The 16,855-nt window shown below is 51.6% G+C and overlaps 1 protein-coding gene across 1 annotated transcript; it reads right to left on the bottom strand.

Moving 5' to 3' along the window:
* Nucleotides 1–12,761: 12,761 nt before the first annotated feature.
* Nucleotides 12,762–16,296, bottom strand: Hspb7 (heat shock protein family B (small) member 7). The gene is made up of 3 exons (XM_055611295.1): nt 16,048–16,296; nt 15,380–15,513; nt 12,762–14,174 (listed from the first exon to the last, which is right to left on the bottom strand). Exons 1-3 carry the CDS (start codon nt 16,235–16,237, stop codon nt 13,995–13,997), a joined length of 504 nt encoding a protein of 167 aa, XP_055467270.1. The 5' UTR covers nt 16,238–16,296; the 3' UTR covers nt 12,762–13,994.
* Nucleotides 16,297–16,855: the final 559 nt, after the last annotated feature.

The following is a 16,855-nucleotide window of genomic DNA, read 5'->3' as shown; positions in this document are numbered from 1 at the left end:
GACATAGAGAGGCTCCTTTCCCCGGAAAGGAACTGATACGGGAAAGTGCCCGAAGATCAGAGCTGGCAGCTGGGCTGGGTGCTGTGTACCCTCATTCTGTCATTATTAGTGCTATTTATACTTTCTTTTTTCTTGGTTCTTCCTTTTAATTTAATTTTTTAAATTTTTAAATAATTTTATGCATTCACTTGTGTCCCAGCTGTAGCCCTCTCCCTCTTGCCCTCCCAGCTATTTACAATTTCACTGAAAACTTTCAAAGAACAAAGACTTAGCCGAGTGTAGTGCACCCCTCTAATCTCAGCACTCAGGAGGCGGAGGCAGGCAGATCCCTGACTCTATGCACTAAAGATTTGTGCTGTAATTACTGTATCGGTTATACTCACAGCCTGGTCGGGCGTGTGGACGTGGAAAGAGTTGTGCTTAGGAATTGGAAATGGAGAAGACTGAGTAGAACAGATGGATCAGTTGAGTCCTGAGTCCCTAAGGACAAAATTCAGTGATACACACCCCCTCAGTAAAAGCTGTCCTCCTCCCACTGAGGACAGTTACTTTGCAAGCGGCTGCTAATTCCATGAGACTGACCCATCACCTTTCACTTTTATCCAGGTCCTGTATGAAGAGAAGATTCTAGAACATGCTTTGGAGCCAGTACTGTGTCTTACCAGAAGGAGGTGTCTTTTTGGACTTGCTTTGTAGACCAGGCTGGCCTCACACTCAGAAGCTAATCCACCTGCCTCTGCTTCCCAGAGTGCTGGGATTGAAGGCATGTGCCAGCACACCCAGCTATTTAATAAACAGGATTCTTTGTTTGTTTTTTTGAGACAGGCTCTTTCTGAGTAACCCTGGCTGTCCTGAAACTCAGATCTCTAGACCAGGTTGGCTTTGAGCTCACAGAGATCCTCCTACTGGGATAAAGGGAATGGGTTACCACACTCAGAGAGATAGAGAGTTTAAAGCCAGTTTAACTACATAAATAATATCTTAGTTTAAAAAAAATTAATGGAGAAAAAAGAAGGGTGGAGAGATGGCTCAGCAGTTTGAGAGCTGCTGTTGCAGAGGATTTGACTTCATTCCCAGTGCCCACATGGCATCTCGTAACTATCTGTGTGCCTGCGTGAATTAATAGGCAACTGCCCACAAGTGGTACACATAAACTCATGCGCACACACATACCCATAAAATAAGTAAACCTTTAAAGTGTACGGTTTAGAGGTATTAAGACCAGGCACAGGCTGGAGAGCTGGCTCAGAGGTTAAGAACACTCGCTGTTCTTCCAAAGGTCCTGAGTCCAATTCCCAGCAACCACATGGTGGCTCATAACCATCTATAGTAAGATCTGGTGTGCAGGCAGAATGTTGTATAAATAATAAATAAATCTTAAAAAAAAAAAGCAGGTACAAAGTGCTGCTGCAAAACAAATGTCTGGCCTTTCACATTGCAGAATGGCATTATTCATCAGTCATCTACAAAGTTCAGGATTGAGATCCACTTCATCATGTTACCAAAAATAAATAAATAATGGGTGATATGGTGAGGGGGAGCCTTAACTAAGTATTGATTCGTCTTAGGAATGCCTGAGTCTGGCCAGCAGGTGACAGCCTGGACGAACCTGCCTAAATCAGTACAAAGTCTCCCTAAGCCCTGTAGCCAGCTCTCAAAAATAAGCTACACCTGAGTCGTAGGACACTCAGCTTATAGCTGTCGAGTCAGCAGCCCAGGGAAAACCACCTGAGGTTTGAGGTTGGCATGAGAAGCATGAGGAGCAGTCTTTAGGGCAGAACCCTCAACCCATGAGACCTGCCATCAATTCCAGATCTTCTGACCTGAACAAAAGGGGACAGACAGCTATTATCCACCGAAACATTGACCCCTCCTCGATGTGAGGAGTCTGTGAGAAGCTTAAGAAAGGACTGTAGACCAGGCATGGTGGCTCACGCCTTTAATCCTGGCATTCAGGAGGCAGAGGCAGGTGGATCTCTGAGTTTGAACCCAGCCCGGTCTATTTTACAAAAACCCTGTATGATAACCCTGTCTCAAAAAACAAAAAAGTGACTGTGGTTGAAATAACTCAGGGTATGCTTTGGGTTTTTTCCATGTTCTGTGCAAAGCCAGAAGTGGCAGGCAGAGTCCTCACTTCTGTCTCTCTGGTTTTCCTGTTCCGCCCCACCTTTCTTTCTCATCAGGAAGAGTTTTTTCAAATTCCAGGACTCAGATTTGTATGGGGTTGTTCCATGGATTTAGATAACCAATTCTGAAAGGCCCTATCCCTCAACCAAACATGCGCTTTTATGTGGGTAGGAGCCAAAGCACAGGGTCTGAAGGTTGGTGTAGACATCTTTAGTGGGACATTCCTTCTGCTCATCAAACATGACCACTCTGCCAGGCATGGTGACACATGCCTTTACTCTCAGCACTCAGGAGGACAGCCAGGGCTACACGGAAAAACCCTGTCTGGAGGAGGAGAGGGGACAGGGCACTCCCTACTTACAGAAGAACATCACCTCTAAGCAGCTGAAGTGGAAGGTTTTTTTGTGCCCCGGGCTGACTTCTAGCAGGTGACTTGGAGGTCATAGCTTATGCCAAGCCAGGTCTGTCCACACTTCCACAATAAGCCAATTAAAAGAACCATATTAAAAGTGGGAAGCAGAGAAAGAGTTATTCAGTGTGGTCACATTAGGAAAAAGGGACAAAGATTCAGCAAACCCCTCAAGTTCATCTTTAGGGACCTGAAGTAAGATCAAAGTCTAAGTAGAAGGGCCAAGAACATGCACACATGGGAAGCTGGAGTCAAGGTGCGGTCATGTCCACCATTGATTTGTCCCTGCCTGGGTGCTAGTCTCATCTTGTCAGCTGAAATCTCCGTCAGGGAAATAGTTCACCATCTGGCTTTTGATGCCTCACACTAGTAAAACTTGAATGCTTTTTCCCATAAACCATTTTTTAAAAAAATGTATATGCATTAATGGTTTTGCCTGCATGTATGTTTGCATAAGGATTCAGATCCCCTGTATCTGCAATCACAGACAGTCGTGAGCTGCCATGTAGGTGCTGGGAACTGAACCCAGGTCCTCTAGGAAGAGCAACCAGTGCTCTTAACCTCTGAGCCATCACTCCAGCCCCCTGATAAACCATTTTAAATCACATGTTAGAATAACTTAAATCTTGAATAAGTAATTTAAAAAGCAAAAACTATTGATATAATTTACTTTTGTTTATACCAGCTAGGTATCTAAGGTCCCATATGTTTTCCATGTTTTAGATGACTATGGTAATGCCCCCTCGTTCTAACTCCATTTTGTGTTTGTTTAGACAGTTCTCACGTCTCTGCGCCAGCCTCCCAGTGGTCATGTCTGCCTTGGCAGCACTTTTGAGATTTTCATGATCTTGACCACGGCCCAGACATATTAACCACAATAAAAATAAAATAAAATAATTAAAAAAAATATAGAACTAAAAAACAAATGTCATCTTATGTCTGAAATGATTACTATGCTCTGCCAGAAATGAACATTTCACACTTACTCAGGCCTCATCTAACTTTGATGTGAGTTATGATCTTGTAGGTCTTGCCTTTAAAAGCACCATTCCAAGAGCCTGAATGACCCTAAAGCCAAGAGGAGCACCATGAAGGCTGAAGCTACTGAAAGGTATTCCATTTGGGAGACTCGATCAAGGTCCTCCCCTGTCTCTGTGGGCCAGTTGAGCAGTTTGGTGGGGGGGGGAGCCCTGAGAGTGCAGGAGTCTTTGGAGCTGAGCCCCGAAGGCATACCAGATGCACTGAAGGACGGAAGAGCCAGCTATGTTTCTGTCCTCTTCCTCCTTCGCTGCCAAGCTCTCAGCTGAAGCCAGGCGTGGTCCCAGCCCAGTGTGTCTTGCAAAGTGCTGCTGCTGACGTCACAGTTTTCTTGAAGCTTGGGAAGGGAGAAGGGTTGAACAAGTGACCAAATAAATTTAAAAAATGATGGTTTTGTGTAGTGCTGAGTGAAGAAGCTGGCCAGCTTGAGCACAGCTCTTACAGGCCTTGCCCTTTTCCTCCATTCCCTCTGCCTTGCTAAAAACCTTTAGATTACATTCCTAAAGCTAGCCACCAACATCTATTCCCTTATTTGGCCACTTCCTCCTCCTGAGGCTGAGCTGACCACCAAGATCCAGCTATCAAAGTCCAGCAATCAAATGCCCCTTTGGCTCACCTAATTAACTTGCCCAATTACAATTAAACACCTCATCTGAACACTGGGTTTCCCCTTTTACCTTTATAAACCACTGTTTGCCTATGGGCCACATCTGTCTTCTCTCTATCCAGAGGCAGCCCTTTGTCCCCCAGGGGACAAGTACCCCTTCACCCTCTCCCTTCTTTCCTTTCCCATCATTCTCTGTCTGCTGTCTTTGTCTCTTATTTTCTGCCTCTGTCCCTCTTGGGCAAATAAATCTCCCTTGGGCTGAGAACATGGTCTTGCGGGTCCTGAGCCCACAGTTGCCCTTTCTCTGAGCAGATCTGTGGCACAGTACAGAAGTGTCTTTCACTGTGCAGGGTGTGGGGAAGGGCTAGTTATACAGGTAGCATAATATGATCTGAAAACCAGAAAGAGCCAGCCCTAGGGAAGTTTTCCCTCCTTTCAGAACCCTTTCTACCCCCCAACAGAGATCTCATCCCAGAGCAAGCCATGTCAGGGCCTGCAGTGGACTGGATATTAGACTCTACCCTACCTAGTTCCCAAGGGGTAGTTCCCAAGAGACAGAGACCTTTTGGTTTTATAAAAGCTTTAAGGCACCATAACTGGACAGGTATCCACACTTTAAGCTTTTTTTTTTTTTTGCTATTTCCCAGCTACATACCCCAAGTTACTTGTCACTATTGCCTGGGCTGCTTCTGTTCCATCAGGTCAACCCTCATGGCCACGGGCTTATGGTCCGCTTTGCCCCACAGCGACTTCCTTCTCCCTGCCTTCTCCTGCCATCTCTTCTGCTTCCTCCTCTTCCTCTCTGTGGTCCCCCTCGCAGGCCCCAAGCCTGGGAACCTAACCTGCCTACTTCTCTTCTGCCCAGTTACAGGCTTCAGCAACTTTATTAACCAATCAATTTTAAATTAGGGAGAGGAAGGTTTGAACAACAAAGACTGGTGTGCAGGAGAATGTACTTTTCTGGGAGGCAACCAGATCTGGGGGGCCAGTAGTTAGCATTAGGCTACATAGCACCAGACCAACCCCCAACCAGGCCAGTTTATTAATCACTGTCACCTAGGCACAGGTACAGTCCTAGAGGTGACTGGAAGGATATAGGACAGTAGTGGGGAATATGAGGCTCAGGGAAACTATCCTCAATGGAGGGCTGGGCTGGGGTGCAGCTCAATGAGTGGGCTCCTTGCCTGGTAAGTGTTGAGCACTGAGTCTAACCCGCAGCACCAAAGAGAACAGGCACGGCGGCAGACACCTGTAATCTCAGCGCTTGAGAAATGAGGGCAGGGCCGGGAATGTAAGGTCATCATCCTCAGGTACATTCTATCTTCAAAAAGTGAGGGGAGCAGTATACAGAAATGCAGTGGAGTATCATGCCAGACATGCTGACATATGCCTGTCCTCCCAGCACTTGAGAGGTGGAAGCAGGACCACCAGGTTCAAGATCATCCTTGGCTACATACAGAATTTGAGGTCATTAGGGATGACCCTGTTTTAAGAAAGGATGAAAGACAAGGAGCTCAGTTGGAAGAAGGCTTGCCTGGCATGCATGAGCCCAGCGTTCAGAAGGTAGAGGGTCGGGGACGCAAGGTCAGCCCTGGCTACATAGGAAGTTTGAGGTTAGCCCCGAGTATCTCAAAGAAATAAAAAGAAACCAGAGGGAGGAAGGTGCTCAGACACAGCAGGCTAATGCTGCCCCCTAGGGACACGGGACAAACTGAGCTTCCTTCTCAAACCAAGCAGAAGTGGAGACAGGGGTGGAAGTGAGTTACCAAATTTTCAAGGCAAAAACTGCTATAATGTTTGCTAGTTTATTCAATGACCACGTTGTTTATTTATTTAGGGTGTTTATGGGGGGGGCAGAATTTTGCTACATAGACCTGGCTGGCCAAAATTCATGACATGAACCAGACTGCTCTCCCTCTTGGACAATCCTCCTGCCTCCACCTCCTGAGTGCTGGGACTACAGGCCTGTTGGCATGCTTGGCTATCCAACGACTTTTTAAAATCAGCAGATTCTTCATACATCAGAGAATAGAAGGTGAGCGTTCACTGTACTCCAGGGAAGAAAACAACATTCGGATCACCAGGACAAGAACCGCACCCCCTTGTTTGTTTTTGTTTTTCAAGAAACAGGGTTTCTCTTTGTAGCCCTGGCTGTCCTGGAACACACTCTGTAGACCAGGCTGGCCAGGAACTCAGAGATCCACCTGCCTCTGCCTCCCGAGTGCTGGGAGGCATTTATCTTATCAACAGAATCCAGAGGCCCACTGTGACCTGCCAAGACTTGTGTGACGGGGCCTTTCTACCTCTCCACTCTGATCTCTTCATTTTGCTATCTGTGTGTTTATTGCCAGCTTCGCCAACTAGAAGGTAATCTCCGGACCATGTTAGGCCGTGAAACCTCAAGGGTGTTTCTAAGCATCCTTTTGCCTTTATTTTCTACTCTGTGAAACAGGTACAAAATAGTGCTTCCACTGGGGTCTGGATGCAGCCCAGTGGCAAGGTATGCTAAAATGCATCACTCACAAAAAATATTAAACAGTGTTTCCTAGTGGCACACAGCTTTAACTCCAGCACTCTGGAGGCAGAGGCAGGTAGATCTTTGAATTCGAGGCCAGCCTGCTCTACAGCTTGAATTCTAGGACAGCCAGGGCTACACAGAGAAACCGTGTCCCAAAAAACAACATAAAACAACAACAACAAATGAAAAGGACTATAGAATCCTGGCCCTCTTGACTATAGGACAAGTGTAGTCCTCTTTTTTAAAACTCTATTTGGGATGTTCAGGCCTCAACCTCCCTTCCAACCTTCCAGTCCTCCTAGTAGAGAAAAGGTTAATGGGGGAGAGAGGGCCCTGTTACTTCTCCCATCTGTTTAGGGTGAGGGGTTCTTTTAGGGTCACCCCAATCTCTGTCAACAGCAAATGCAGCCAGCAGTCTCCTCCAAGACGCTGCGCCCCGAAACATTTCTCTCCGCCTCTCTGCTCCAACTGCCACAACGACCATCTCTCCAAACTGCTACAGGCTGCACACCACACCCCATACACAGAAACCAAACTTTCCATTACAGACATGGGCAGGCAGAGGGGAAGCCTAGGGGCCAGACATTAGCTCAGGCCAAGGAAAGAGATGGTTTGGACTAGGTATGAAATGACAGTGTAATACAAAAGACTCATGTTTACTGGGTACACTCTGCCCTCTTCCTGCTGGGCATCTCTGAGTTAGAACAGAGAGGGCTACTTGGGGGCGGGGCGGGGTGGAGCGGGGTGGTCCAGGGCTGCACATCTCCCTCCCACCAGCAGGTGTCGTCCTATCACCAGCTGGACTGCATTTTCCAAACGCAAAGCTTTCATTCTCTCTCCCCACCTCAGTGCAGAGTAATGAGTGTTTACGCTGCGTGGCGACTTTTCTGAATTTGACCGCTTGGAGAAAGTTCGGGACTCAGGCACTGTTCTGGTGCTCAGAACAGGAAGCTGTCGCTGTAGCTACTGGCTAAGAGGCTTGTACGGGTGGCATGCCACCTCAGGCCACTCCAATTCCGTCTGTGCATAGACATGACTTTTACTGCCATTTTACGAATGAGGAAACTGAAGCCAGAGAAGGCGAACTCTTTGCCGTGTTCACCAATTATTAAGAAGGATGAAAGAACAAAAGGAGAAAGGAAGGGAACTGGGGAGGGGGAATAGAGAGGGAAGAGGAGGCAGGGACAGAGGAAGACCAGAATGCCAGAGGACCAGAGAGGGAGGGAGGAAGGAGGAAGGAGGAAGGACAAAGAGGAGGAAGGGGAGAAGCAGGTCGGTTTGCAGCCCTTCTTTCTCCCTCTGGCTCCCGGGATGGGGGCACTGGTGGTATGCTGGGATTCCAGGAGACCCCTTTCCATGGCTCCCAGACTCCCACTGTTCCTAGTTCCTACCTCTGCCTGCTGCAGTCAGATGCTCAGTGAACCCCCATCCTCAGAGACAAAGTTTCTGTCCTTGAACTTCAGTCCAGCTGACACAGATCACTGAGCTCCTAAGACATTTTTGGTCTCAGAATAGAGCCTGGGTGAATGGGATTGGGTCCTCATTCAGAAGGGCACCCCAGAAATTCTCACCGAGGGTGACACAGCAGCAGTTAAAGCCCATTAAGGAAAAACTAATTCCTTCTGGATGAAATCTCTGGCCCTGGTGGAGACCTACCATTCCGAGATACCCAAAACATAAAGGAATTAATCCAGCTGGCCAGTCAGCCACTTAGCTGAAATATGAAATATTACTTTTAGTATCTTAGTTAGGGTTTCTGTCACTGAGAAAAAAAATATATATATAGATATATATAGATACATAGATATATAGATATAGATATATAAATACATGTTCAAAAGAGGAACCTGGAGTCAGGGACTGAGGCAGAGGCTATGGAGAGGTGCAGCTTGCTGTCTTGCTCCAAGAGAGAACCAGGGCACAGTCACAATCTGAACAAAGCAAAACCAAACTGTACTCTGGACCTCTCTTCCGGAACTCCAGGCCTGTGACACCGTGCCGAGCCTCGTTGCGCTCCATGACCCCTCCATGCTGTCAAAACTGGTATCACCTGGAATACTCTTACATATTACAAAGTTTGGCTGCACCACGTGGTAGGGCTTTGGTCCCTCCTGGACCACAGCTTCAGTATGCTGACCCCAGATCTCATCTCAGTGGAGCTGCTCTTCTAACTTACTTCTAACTGGCTTCTTCAGCCCCAGCGGGCCAGTATTAATTGTGCCAGCAAAGCAAAGGTTTCATGTGGTATTTCTTGTTTTGGGACAGTGTCTCATCCCTGGACTGTCCTGGAACTCACAGAGCTCCACCTGCCTCTGCCTCCAAGTGCTGGGATTTAAAGATGTGCACCACCACGCCCAGTATTTTAGCGGTTCTTAATTCAAAACTTCCCTTTGCAGCTCCACAAGCCAGGCCTCCATCTGCTGACTCTGTGTCTGCATTTCTCTCAACACCTTCGAAGCTCCCACAGAACAGCCTGCTGAGTGCTGAGCATTCCATGGCTCTTCCAGCCCAAACTCCAGACACTCCCAAACACACACCATCAGATCTAACACAGCAGACATGGGATTTTTTTTTTTTTTTTTTTTTTCTTAGTTGGGGTTTATATTCCTGTTAAAAAACACCATAACTGCTGGGTGGTGGTTGCGCACACCTGTGATCCCAGCATTTAGGAGGTAGGCAGGACAGAGGCAGGCAGATCTCTGTGAGTTCGAGGCTGGCCTGTTCTACAAAGCAGGTTCCAGGACAGCCAGGATTGGAGAGAAACTCTGTCTAGGAAAACAAACAAGCAAAGAAACAATAACCAAAAGTAACTTGGAGAGGAAAAGCTTTATGCCATCTTGTAGTCCATTATCCAGGAGAGTTGGGGCGGGAGGCCTTTGAGGGGCGCTGCTACTGCCTGCCCCCCATGGCTTGCTCAGCCTGATTTCTTATGGCTCCCAGGACCACCTGCCCAGCGACGGCCCTGCCAAAGTTAGCTGGCCCTCTCATATTAATAACCAATTGAGAAAATGCGCCTCAGACTTTCGTATTGGCCAATATGATGGGGGTGTTTTCTCAACTGACATTTTTTCCCACCAAAAAATGTAATAACAAACAATTATTAGCCTAGCCCTGTAATTATTATGGTGGTATTTTCTAACCTGCTATCAAAATCAATGAGACACAGACACGTGATAGATTTTATAACTGCCTTATAACACCTTGGGTTAGGTAGATATTTCCACCTACACTGTCTCAATAACCTCCCCATCCACCTCCCAGCCCCCATCCAATGCTATCTGCCTTAACCATTCCTGTTTGCTCCATCTCCCATCCACAATCTTATAAATACCTGCTTATCCTTCATCTGGATCGCACCTTTCCTTGCCACTTTTAGAGTCCTTCCTCCTGGCCCAGGTGGGGTTTTGTTTTTGTTTTTCATGATAACCCATAGTGGCTTCCTCTCCTCCTCCTCTTCCTCCTCCTCCTCCTCCTCCTCCTCCTCCTCCTCCTATCTCAGTCCCTCCTGTGATTCTCCTGTCCCCAAGCCCAGGAACCTTAGCCACGCCCACCTCCTTCCACCCTTCGCAGTAATCAGATCTTGAGGGCCAGTAATTAGCATCATCAAGATAGAAGCATCAGACCAAGCACCAACACTCCAGCCTCAACTGCTTTTCCCCGGAGGGAAGGGCCAGTCTCCCTGATGGTCTAGGGACAGTGTGGTTATATGCAGCTGCAGACAGGACATGCACAGAGAGGTGAAGCTGCTTACACAAGGGCACGCTGCTTAGAGGCAGCAGAGCCAAGATTTCCAGACTAAGGTGGTCTGCCTCTAAAATCGACAAGGGACCCTCCCCCCTCTTTACTGAGGCTTGGTTGATCCTTTCTGTGCCAGGTTTGGGAGCGAGAGGGACAGACTGGAGACCAAATGGAGAACGCCCAGAAGGGACGCTGGTCTGGGTGATGAGAGCTGTTCCAAGGGTTGGAGTTCAAGGGGTCTTCATCCCACATCTATTACTGAGCTATGTCTATGTGAACGCTGTTACTGTGTGACTTCGGATGAACCCCCATCCCTCTCTGAGCCTGGGCCTCATCATCATATAAAAAGTTTGGACTCCAGGTGGTGGTGGTGCACGCCTTCAGTCCTAGCACTTGGGAGGCAGAGGTAGGCGGATCTCTGTGAGTTGGAGGCCAGCCTGGTCTACAGAGTAGAGTTCCAGGATAGCTAGGGGGCTACACAGAGAAACCCTGTCTTAAAAAAACAAAGCCAAAAAGCAAGCAAACAAACGAAAGAGTTCGGACTAAATCCCTGAGACATAGGTCAGGTTGGGCAAGCCAGCAGATGAGTCGGCTTCCCAGCACCAGGCATGTGCTATTTACACAGCTGAAACTCTGCTGGAGACAGTCTGCAAGGAGGGGCAAACGCCTCAGGCCCCGGACTCTGTGCTTGTCGGTTTTAGACAGGCTCTAATGTAGTAGCCCAAGCTTCAAACTACGTAGCCAAGGATAACCTTAGACTTCCAATCCTCCTGCAGTGCTGGAATTTCAGACATGCACCCTCACACTTGGAAGGCAGGCACTCTCCCAAGCTACCCCCAGCCAGGACTCTGAGACTGAACGCTTGGATCTGTCTGGCTTATGGAAGCCTTGTGGTACTCTCATCTTCTGGCGCCCAGGGCAGCACCTGGCTTGGCTTCTCCATGGATCTTCCAGAGTTCCATCTTTTCAACTTCTCTTGGCTGATATACAGGTCTTTCCCCAAAGTTAAAAGACGTAAACACCCCCCTTTCCTCTAGATTCTGCAGAGAGCTCTGGGAGAAGAAGCATGTAGGCTGACCCAACACAGAGTTTCTCCTGAGCCACAGGCAAGGGTTCAAGTCCCAGAGATGGCCCTTCCAAGCCGGACAACTTCAGATCACTTGATTGACCCCTCTGAACCTCCAACATCCTTCTTTGTGAATGACCACAGCATCCCGCTTTCAGGATTGCTGGGGTGCCTGGCACGCACTGGGCACTCAAGGAATGGGGCTCCCAAAATTGAGCTTGAGCAGTGAGCACCGGGGTACGGGGGCCAGCAGCCAGGCCTATATTTAGTCTACAAAGGGTGGGCCAGCCTTGGTGCCCCAGTGGGCGGAGCTGAGAGGAGTCTTGTGGATGACCGCCCCCGTATCCCCGCCCTCCCGGTCAGCAGGGTCACCTTGGCTGGAGTGACAGCCCAGGGCTTCCTCAGACCAGAAGAACCTGGTTTCCAGCGGCAGGAGCCTGCGCAGGGGCTGCGCCCTGCGGAGCAGCCTACTGGAAGCTGCTGCGAACCCACCTCCGGGGACAGCCCGCCTCCCAGCACGGGCTGTCGTGGTCTTTCTGCCAAGGTGAACCTGACCTCGGGTGGGGGGCGAATGAGGGAGGTTGTCAGCTCCGCCCCCCGCCCCAGCCCCGCGCCGATGAGTGTTGGGGCTGCAAATAGCCCATCGGAATCCGTGACTCACGAGGCTGGAAATACTGCGCCCCCACCTCCCCTCCCTGCTCCGACTGCGGCCGCCAAGGAAGCTGCCCTGGAGAGCAGCCTGGTACTCTCATTTCAGTAGCTTCTGGGGGCTGGGATGAGCGAAGGGACCCCCAGAACAATCCAGGCTCACAGCCACCCAGCACCCTACCCTGCGGTGGCCCTACCCTATGGTTCCAGTTGGCTGTGTCTTCGGAGCTGTGTGACCTTGGGCTAATTACTTTGCTTCTCTGGGCTTCAGAGGCCCCATCCAGAAGGACTTCCAAAGAGTGATGTCGTGGCCCTTGGCTTAGGACAGTGCAGAACACAGTGCTGGGTACAGAGTCCAGCTCAGACATTCCTCTTGAACTAAACCATGAACACGGAGGGAAGGGCAGGCGGCCAGAAGACGGGACGCTATTAGCGTCTCTGTAGGATAAAGCCAAGATGTCTGTGCGCAGCTTTGGGGAGGCAGCCTCCCTCTCCCCAAGGCATGGAAGCCTCTTAGACTTCTCTCCCCAGCCCAGAAGTCCTCTCTACCCACTCTGCCCCTCCTCCCGGGTGGAACTTCAGGTGAGGTCTCCATGAGTCTGTCATACTGTCCTTTTATTGTGTACAGGTTATAGAGACCAGATTCCCATGTGCCCCCACCCTCCCTGTGCCCAGAGCCCTGAGACAGCAGGAGACAGAGGCCCCAGGGACCCCAACCGGCTCTCTCACACCTGCTTCTACAAGTAGGAGACCTAGTTAGAGCCCAGGTCCCCCAGGGTTAAGGCTGACAAGGGTCTTTGCTCCGGATTTGGGAGGCCAGAGGGGGTCTGTGTTGGGGCCCTTCCTGTGGTCTCCCTCTGCATTGCGACATGTGAGCTGGCCATGTGGCTCTAGAGAGGAGGAATGAGGGAGACTCTCCTCAGTGCAGCGGTGGGAGGCTGAGAGCGGCTGAGGAGGTGCTGGGTTCAAAGCCGACCTTCAGGGACAGAGTCAAGTAGCCAACTGGCTCAGAGGTGCATGTCTCCCCGATGAAAATAAAGGTGCTACATCTGATTCTGGGGTGTTTTGAATTGGGCTCTAACCAGCAGGAATGGGCATTTAAGGGACAGGACAAGGGCGTGTGTATGTGTGTGTAGATTCGTGGTTAATAAGTCCTGTGCTTGCTCTCCCTTCCGAAGAGTCACCTGGGAGCCTAGAGCTCTGGTGAGAGGGAGAAGGACCTGCTCTCACCCCATCTGGCCCAAGGCACCAGCAGGTGGAGGGAGACAGGAGCCTCGTGTCACCTTAATGAACTCCACATCTAGGTACAGGCACCCTTGCCTGGCGTAAGTATCTGTTGGGAGGCCCCAGGGTGACAGGGAGCCCTGGGTTTGAGGCTTGGAGAGTTGCAAGGGGAGGTGACAGTCACGGCTATCTCTCTGGCTTCTCTGCGGCAGTCCACCAAAGCCAACAGCGCTGCTTGTGGCCAACCTCTCACATAACACTCACCAGGAGGGACCCAGGTCCCCTGCCCCGCAGAAATGCCACTGTCCTACAGATCATTTCCTCAGAGGCTCAGTCCTCATCTTGCTCCCCAGGTCTGTACCTCAACCACTGTGTTGTGAACTAAGATAGGGAGGGCCTATCTGGGTGAAGGCAAGAGGGTCTCTGGACTGCCCTGGGTGGAGAGGAGGGCCCTAGTTGGGGGTGGGGGTGGGGTGTTTGACCCACCTGGGGCCTAAGAGTATGTGGAGTGACTGGGGCCTAGGCTGAGATGTTCTGGGGGTCATTGTCAGGGGTCACGGTGACCTCAGCAGGCCAGTTGGGGAGGAGATGGGGGGAGGAGGGCCGGGGGAGGAGAGCCTCAGATTTTTATCTCCGTCCGGAAGGTCTGCTGGACGTGTTCTGTGTGGGGGTGACGCCTCGCCCGGATGGTGAGGCTGCCATCTTCCCGCAGGGCGGAGGTCACCGAGGTAGGGTCCACATCCTCTGGTAGCTGGCACTTGTGAGCAAAGGTGTTCATGACCGTGCCATCAGCTGCCAGCTGGGGAAGGAATGACAGGTTAGGAGTGGCTGCCCCAGTCCTAGCCCCGTCCTGGGTCCCGGTCACACCCACATCAAGCCGGAGTCTTTATGCCCTCTGTCCTCAGCTGCCCCCTACATGATGAGGGATTCATCTCTCAGATCTGTGGAAGATCTGGCCAGGGGCATGGGGGTGGCCAGGAGTCATGGACTATGCCGGGGGCTCAGAGGCACTCTAGGGGTCCCAAGGGAAGCTGGTGATAGATGGGGTTGGATGGAGCTCAGTAAAGGCTGTACCTCCACAGCAGTGGCTCCAAGTCTCAGCCTCTTGAGCCATGGTGGGGAGATGCCACAGCTGTGCCCTCTGGATCCCCAGACACCCTGAGTGTCCACCACCAGGGCCACCGCCCTCCCCCACAACCCAGCTAGCACATAGTGTCCAGCGGAGTCCGCCGGCTGAGTCACCCTTGGGACGTGGGACTGGCACGTGCAGCCAGCGTCCCACAGTCACAGAACCCCTGGCAGGGCTCCCCAGTGTCCCGCCTGAGTTAGGAGAGCCAGCCAGGCTTTCGGGGGGTGGGCAGGAAGACATTGGCAAATATCCTCTAAGAATCGGCATGGCCCTAAGGGCTAGGGCAGCCGCAGTCTGTGCTGGCCGGGCCATTCTCTGTGATCTAGGTACCCTGACACTCTGGATGAGGGTGACTCTGAGCTTCAGGGCTTTCTGCTCAGCCGCAAGCCCAGTGTGGAGGTAACAAGACAGGCTCATGCTTCCGGCTCTGGGATGAAAGAGAGGCAGAGGTGTGGCCAGATTGGGTGTGCCGTTGCCCCCTTTCTCTGCCTTCTGCCAGGGAGCTGTTCTTACTCCACCACGGTCGCTTCCCTCCTCCCCTCAATCACTTATGTCTCAACCACTGTGGTTCTTCTCTGCCCACATCCCAAGATCCCTCTCCCATCCCTGAAGGGTCCTCAGGTGCCGTGGCATGGACTCCCAAAGACAGGTTCTGTGAACCTTAAGTTGGAGAGGAATATGTGAAGCTCTCTGGTCAGTGAACCCACAGGGAAAGGGCTGAAGTTTGCCCTGGGTGAGTACAAACAGGGAAGGGACATTGGTCAGGGTATGAAGTCTCAAGAAGGTGACAGTGGGGGACAGAACCAGCTAGACTAGGCAGGCAGTGAAGGTGAGTGAAGGTGGGGACGCTGGGGTGTGGCAGGGGCCAGACTCACCTTCTCAGCCCGAACCTCGATGTGGTTGTTGGAGGTGGTGACAATGATGTCCTCAGGGGAGAAGTCCCTCATGTCCACTGTGAACTCATAGGCATCCCCGAGGGTCTTGATGTTGCCTTGTCCCCCGGGACGGGCTGCGGGAAGGGCTGCTAGGTAAGCCAGGCGCTGGGCAAGTCCTGAACCTGAAACCTGGGTCCCCGCTCTTGTCTTGGGGGAAATGAATGGCTCTCTCAGACGGCAGCCCCTCTCCTCACTCGTGCAGCCTACCTTGTCCCTGGTGGCGGTGGTGGTGGTGGTGTGTGTGAGCCTCACTCAGTTCAGGCTGTGTATCTTTGCATGCAAGTCCCTCCTTTAGCAATTCTACCTCGGCCTGGAAGCTCTGAGGGGCCAGCTACCTCACACCCCCAGCGCCAGCCCTCTAGGACTCCCATCAGGACGCTGGCCATATAGGACTACTGTATTCGCTGCGTCTCACCCCTAGCGTCACCATTGCCCCCAGGAGGCCCACCTGTATCATAGCCACATCTGTTCTGGTGGCCAGGCCTATCTTGGCAGCAGCCACGCGTGGCTATAACCCATTCGGCACTTATCCCTGGCAGGTAGGGTGGCCAACCTCAGCAATGGCCCACCTGAGGCTCTTCCCTCCCCTCAGAGCCTCCAGCACTTGCCTGGGAAGGACAGGGGCTCCGAGCGGGGCATCATGAAACTGCCAAAATCCTCTGAGAACATGCTCAAGGCCTTCTCCATGGGTGGGTCCTGGGCTGGAAGGGCACGAGAGGCTGAAGAGGAAGAGGAGGAGGACGAGGAAGAACGGAAGCTTCTCTCCGCTCTGAAGGCGGAGGAGGTCCGGTGGCTCATCCACAGGCAGCAGGGCCCTGTCCAGGTGGGCAGGGGCTGGGCTGGAGAACTGTGTGGGTGCTGGCCTCCAGGGAAGCGTGCCGGGGCCCCCGACTGCCAGCGCTTTATAAGGCCCGGCTGTCCCTGGGCTCAAGGCCAGCCCCTTGTCTGCTGGCTAAATTTAGGCCTCTTCATGGCCCAGAGGGGCCTGGAAATCTTCTTGGGAGAGACAGCCCTGCTGACAGCCTGACACACGAGGGCAGGGTTGCAGGGCTGAGCTCACCGCCTGGCACTCCAAGCCCAGAGCTCCAGCCCCAAGGGCCTCAGGACCCGACACGGCAGGGGGTGGATCCTGCCCTGTGCTTGCTCCAGGACTTTGTGGTTTGCTGTTCCCTCACTGGGCTGGGACACTACTCTCCTTTCAGACTGGTTCTCAGGGCCTGTGCCTCCCTTCTCAGACTCCTGAGGAGACAGGGTGCATGCAGGCGCCCTGCTGGTGAGCTCCAGGTTCAGCTCTCTCTTAGGAACGGTTGAGAAAGTGCAGGGAGGGGAGACAGAATGCATGGGTGACTCCACAGGGACCCTGATCCCCAAACTCAGAACCTTTAGCATCAAGAAAGCTGGCTGCTGGGGTTGGGC

This window comes from Psammomys obesus, unplaced genomic scaffold (genome assembly GCF_907164565.1).
Source record: "Psammomys obesus unplaced genomic scaffold, mPsaObe1.curated_primary_1811, whole genome shotgun sequence".
Taxonomy (NCBI): Eukaryota; Metazoa; Chordata; class Mammalia; order Rodentia; family Muridae; genus Psammomys; species Psammomys obesus.
Note: the sequence above shows the minus strand (reverse complement) of the source record. Positions and strands in the feature narration are given on the sequence as shown.

What these genes read in the sequence shown, in the direction of transcription:
- Hspb7 (XM_055611295.1), bottom strand. Translation starts at nt 16,237, where the DNA reads ATGAGCCACCGGACCTCCTCCGCCTTCAGAGCGGAGAGAAGCTTCCGT. An exon ending in GGAGCCCCTGTCCTTCCCAG is followed by an intron (nt 15,514 to 16,047) that starts GCAAGTGCTGGA and finishes CCCTTCCCGCAG; the next exon opens with CCCGTCCCGGGGGACAAGGC. An exon ending in TCGAGGTTCGGGCTGAGAAG is followed by an intron (nt 14,175 to 15,379) that starts GTGAGTCTGGCC and finishes TTCCTTCCCCAG; the next exon opens with CTGGCAGCTGATGGCACGGT.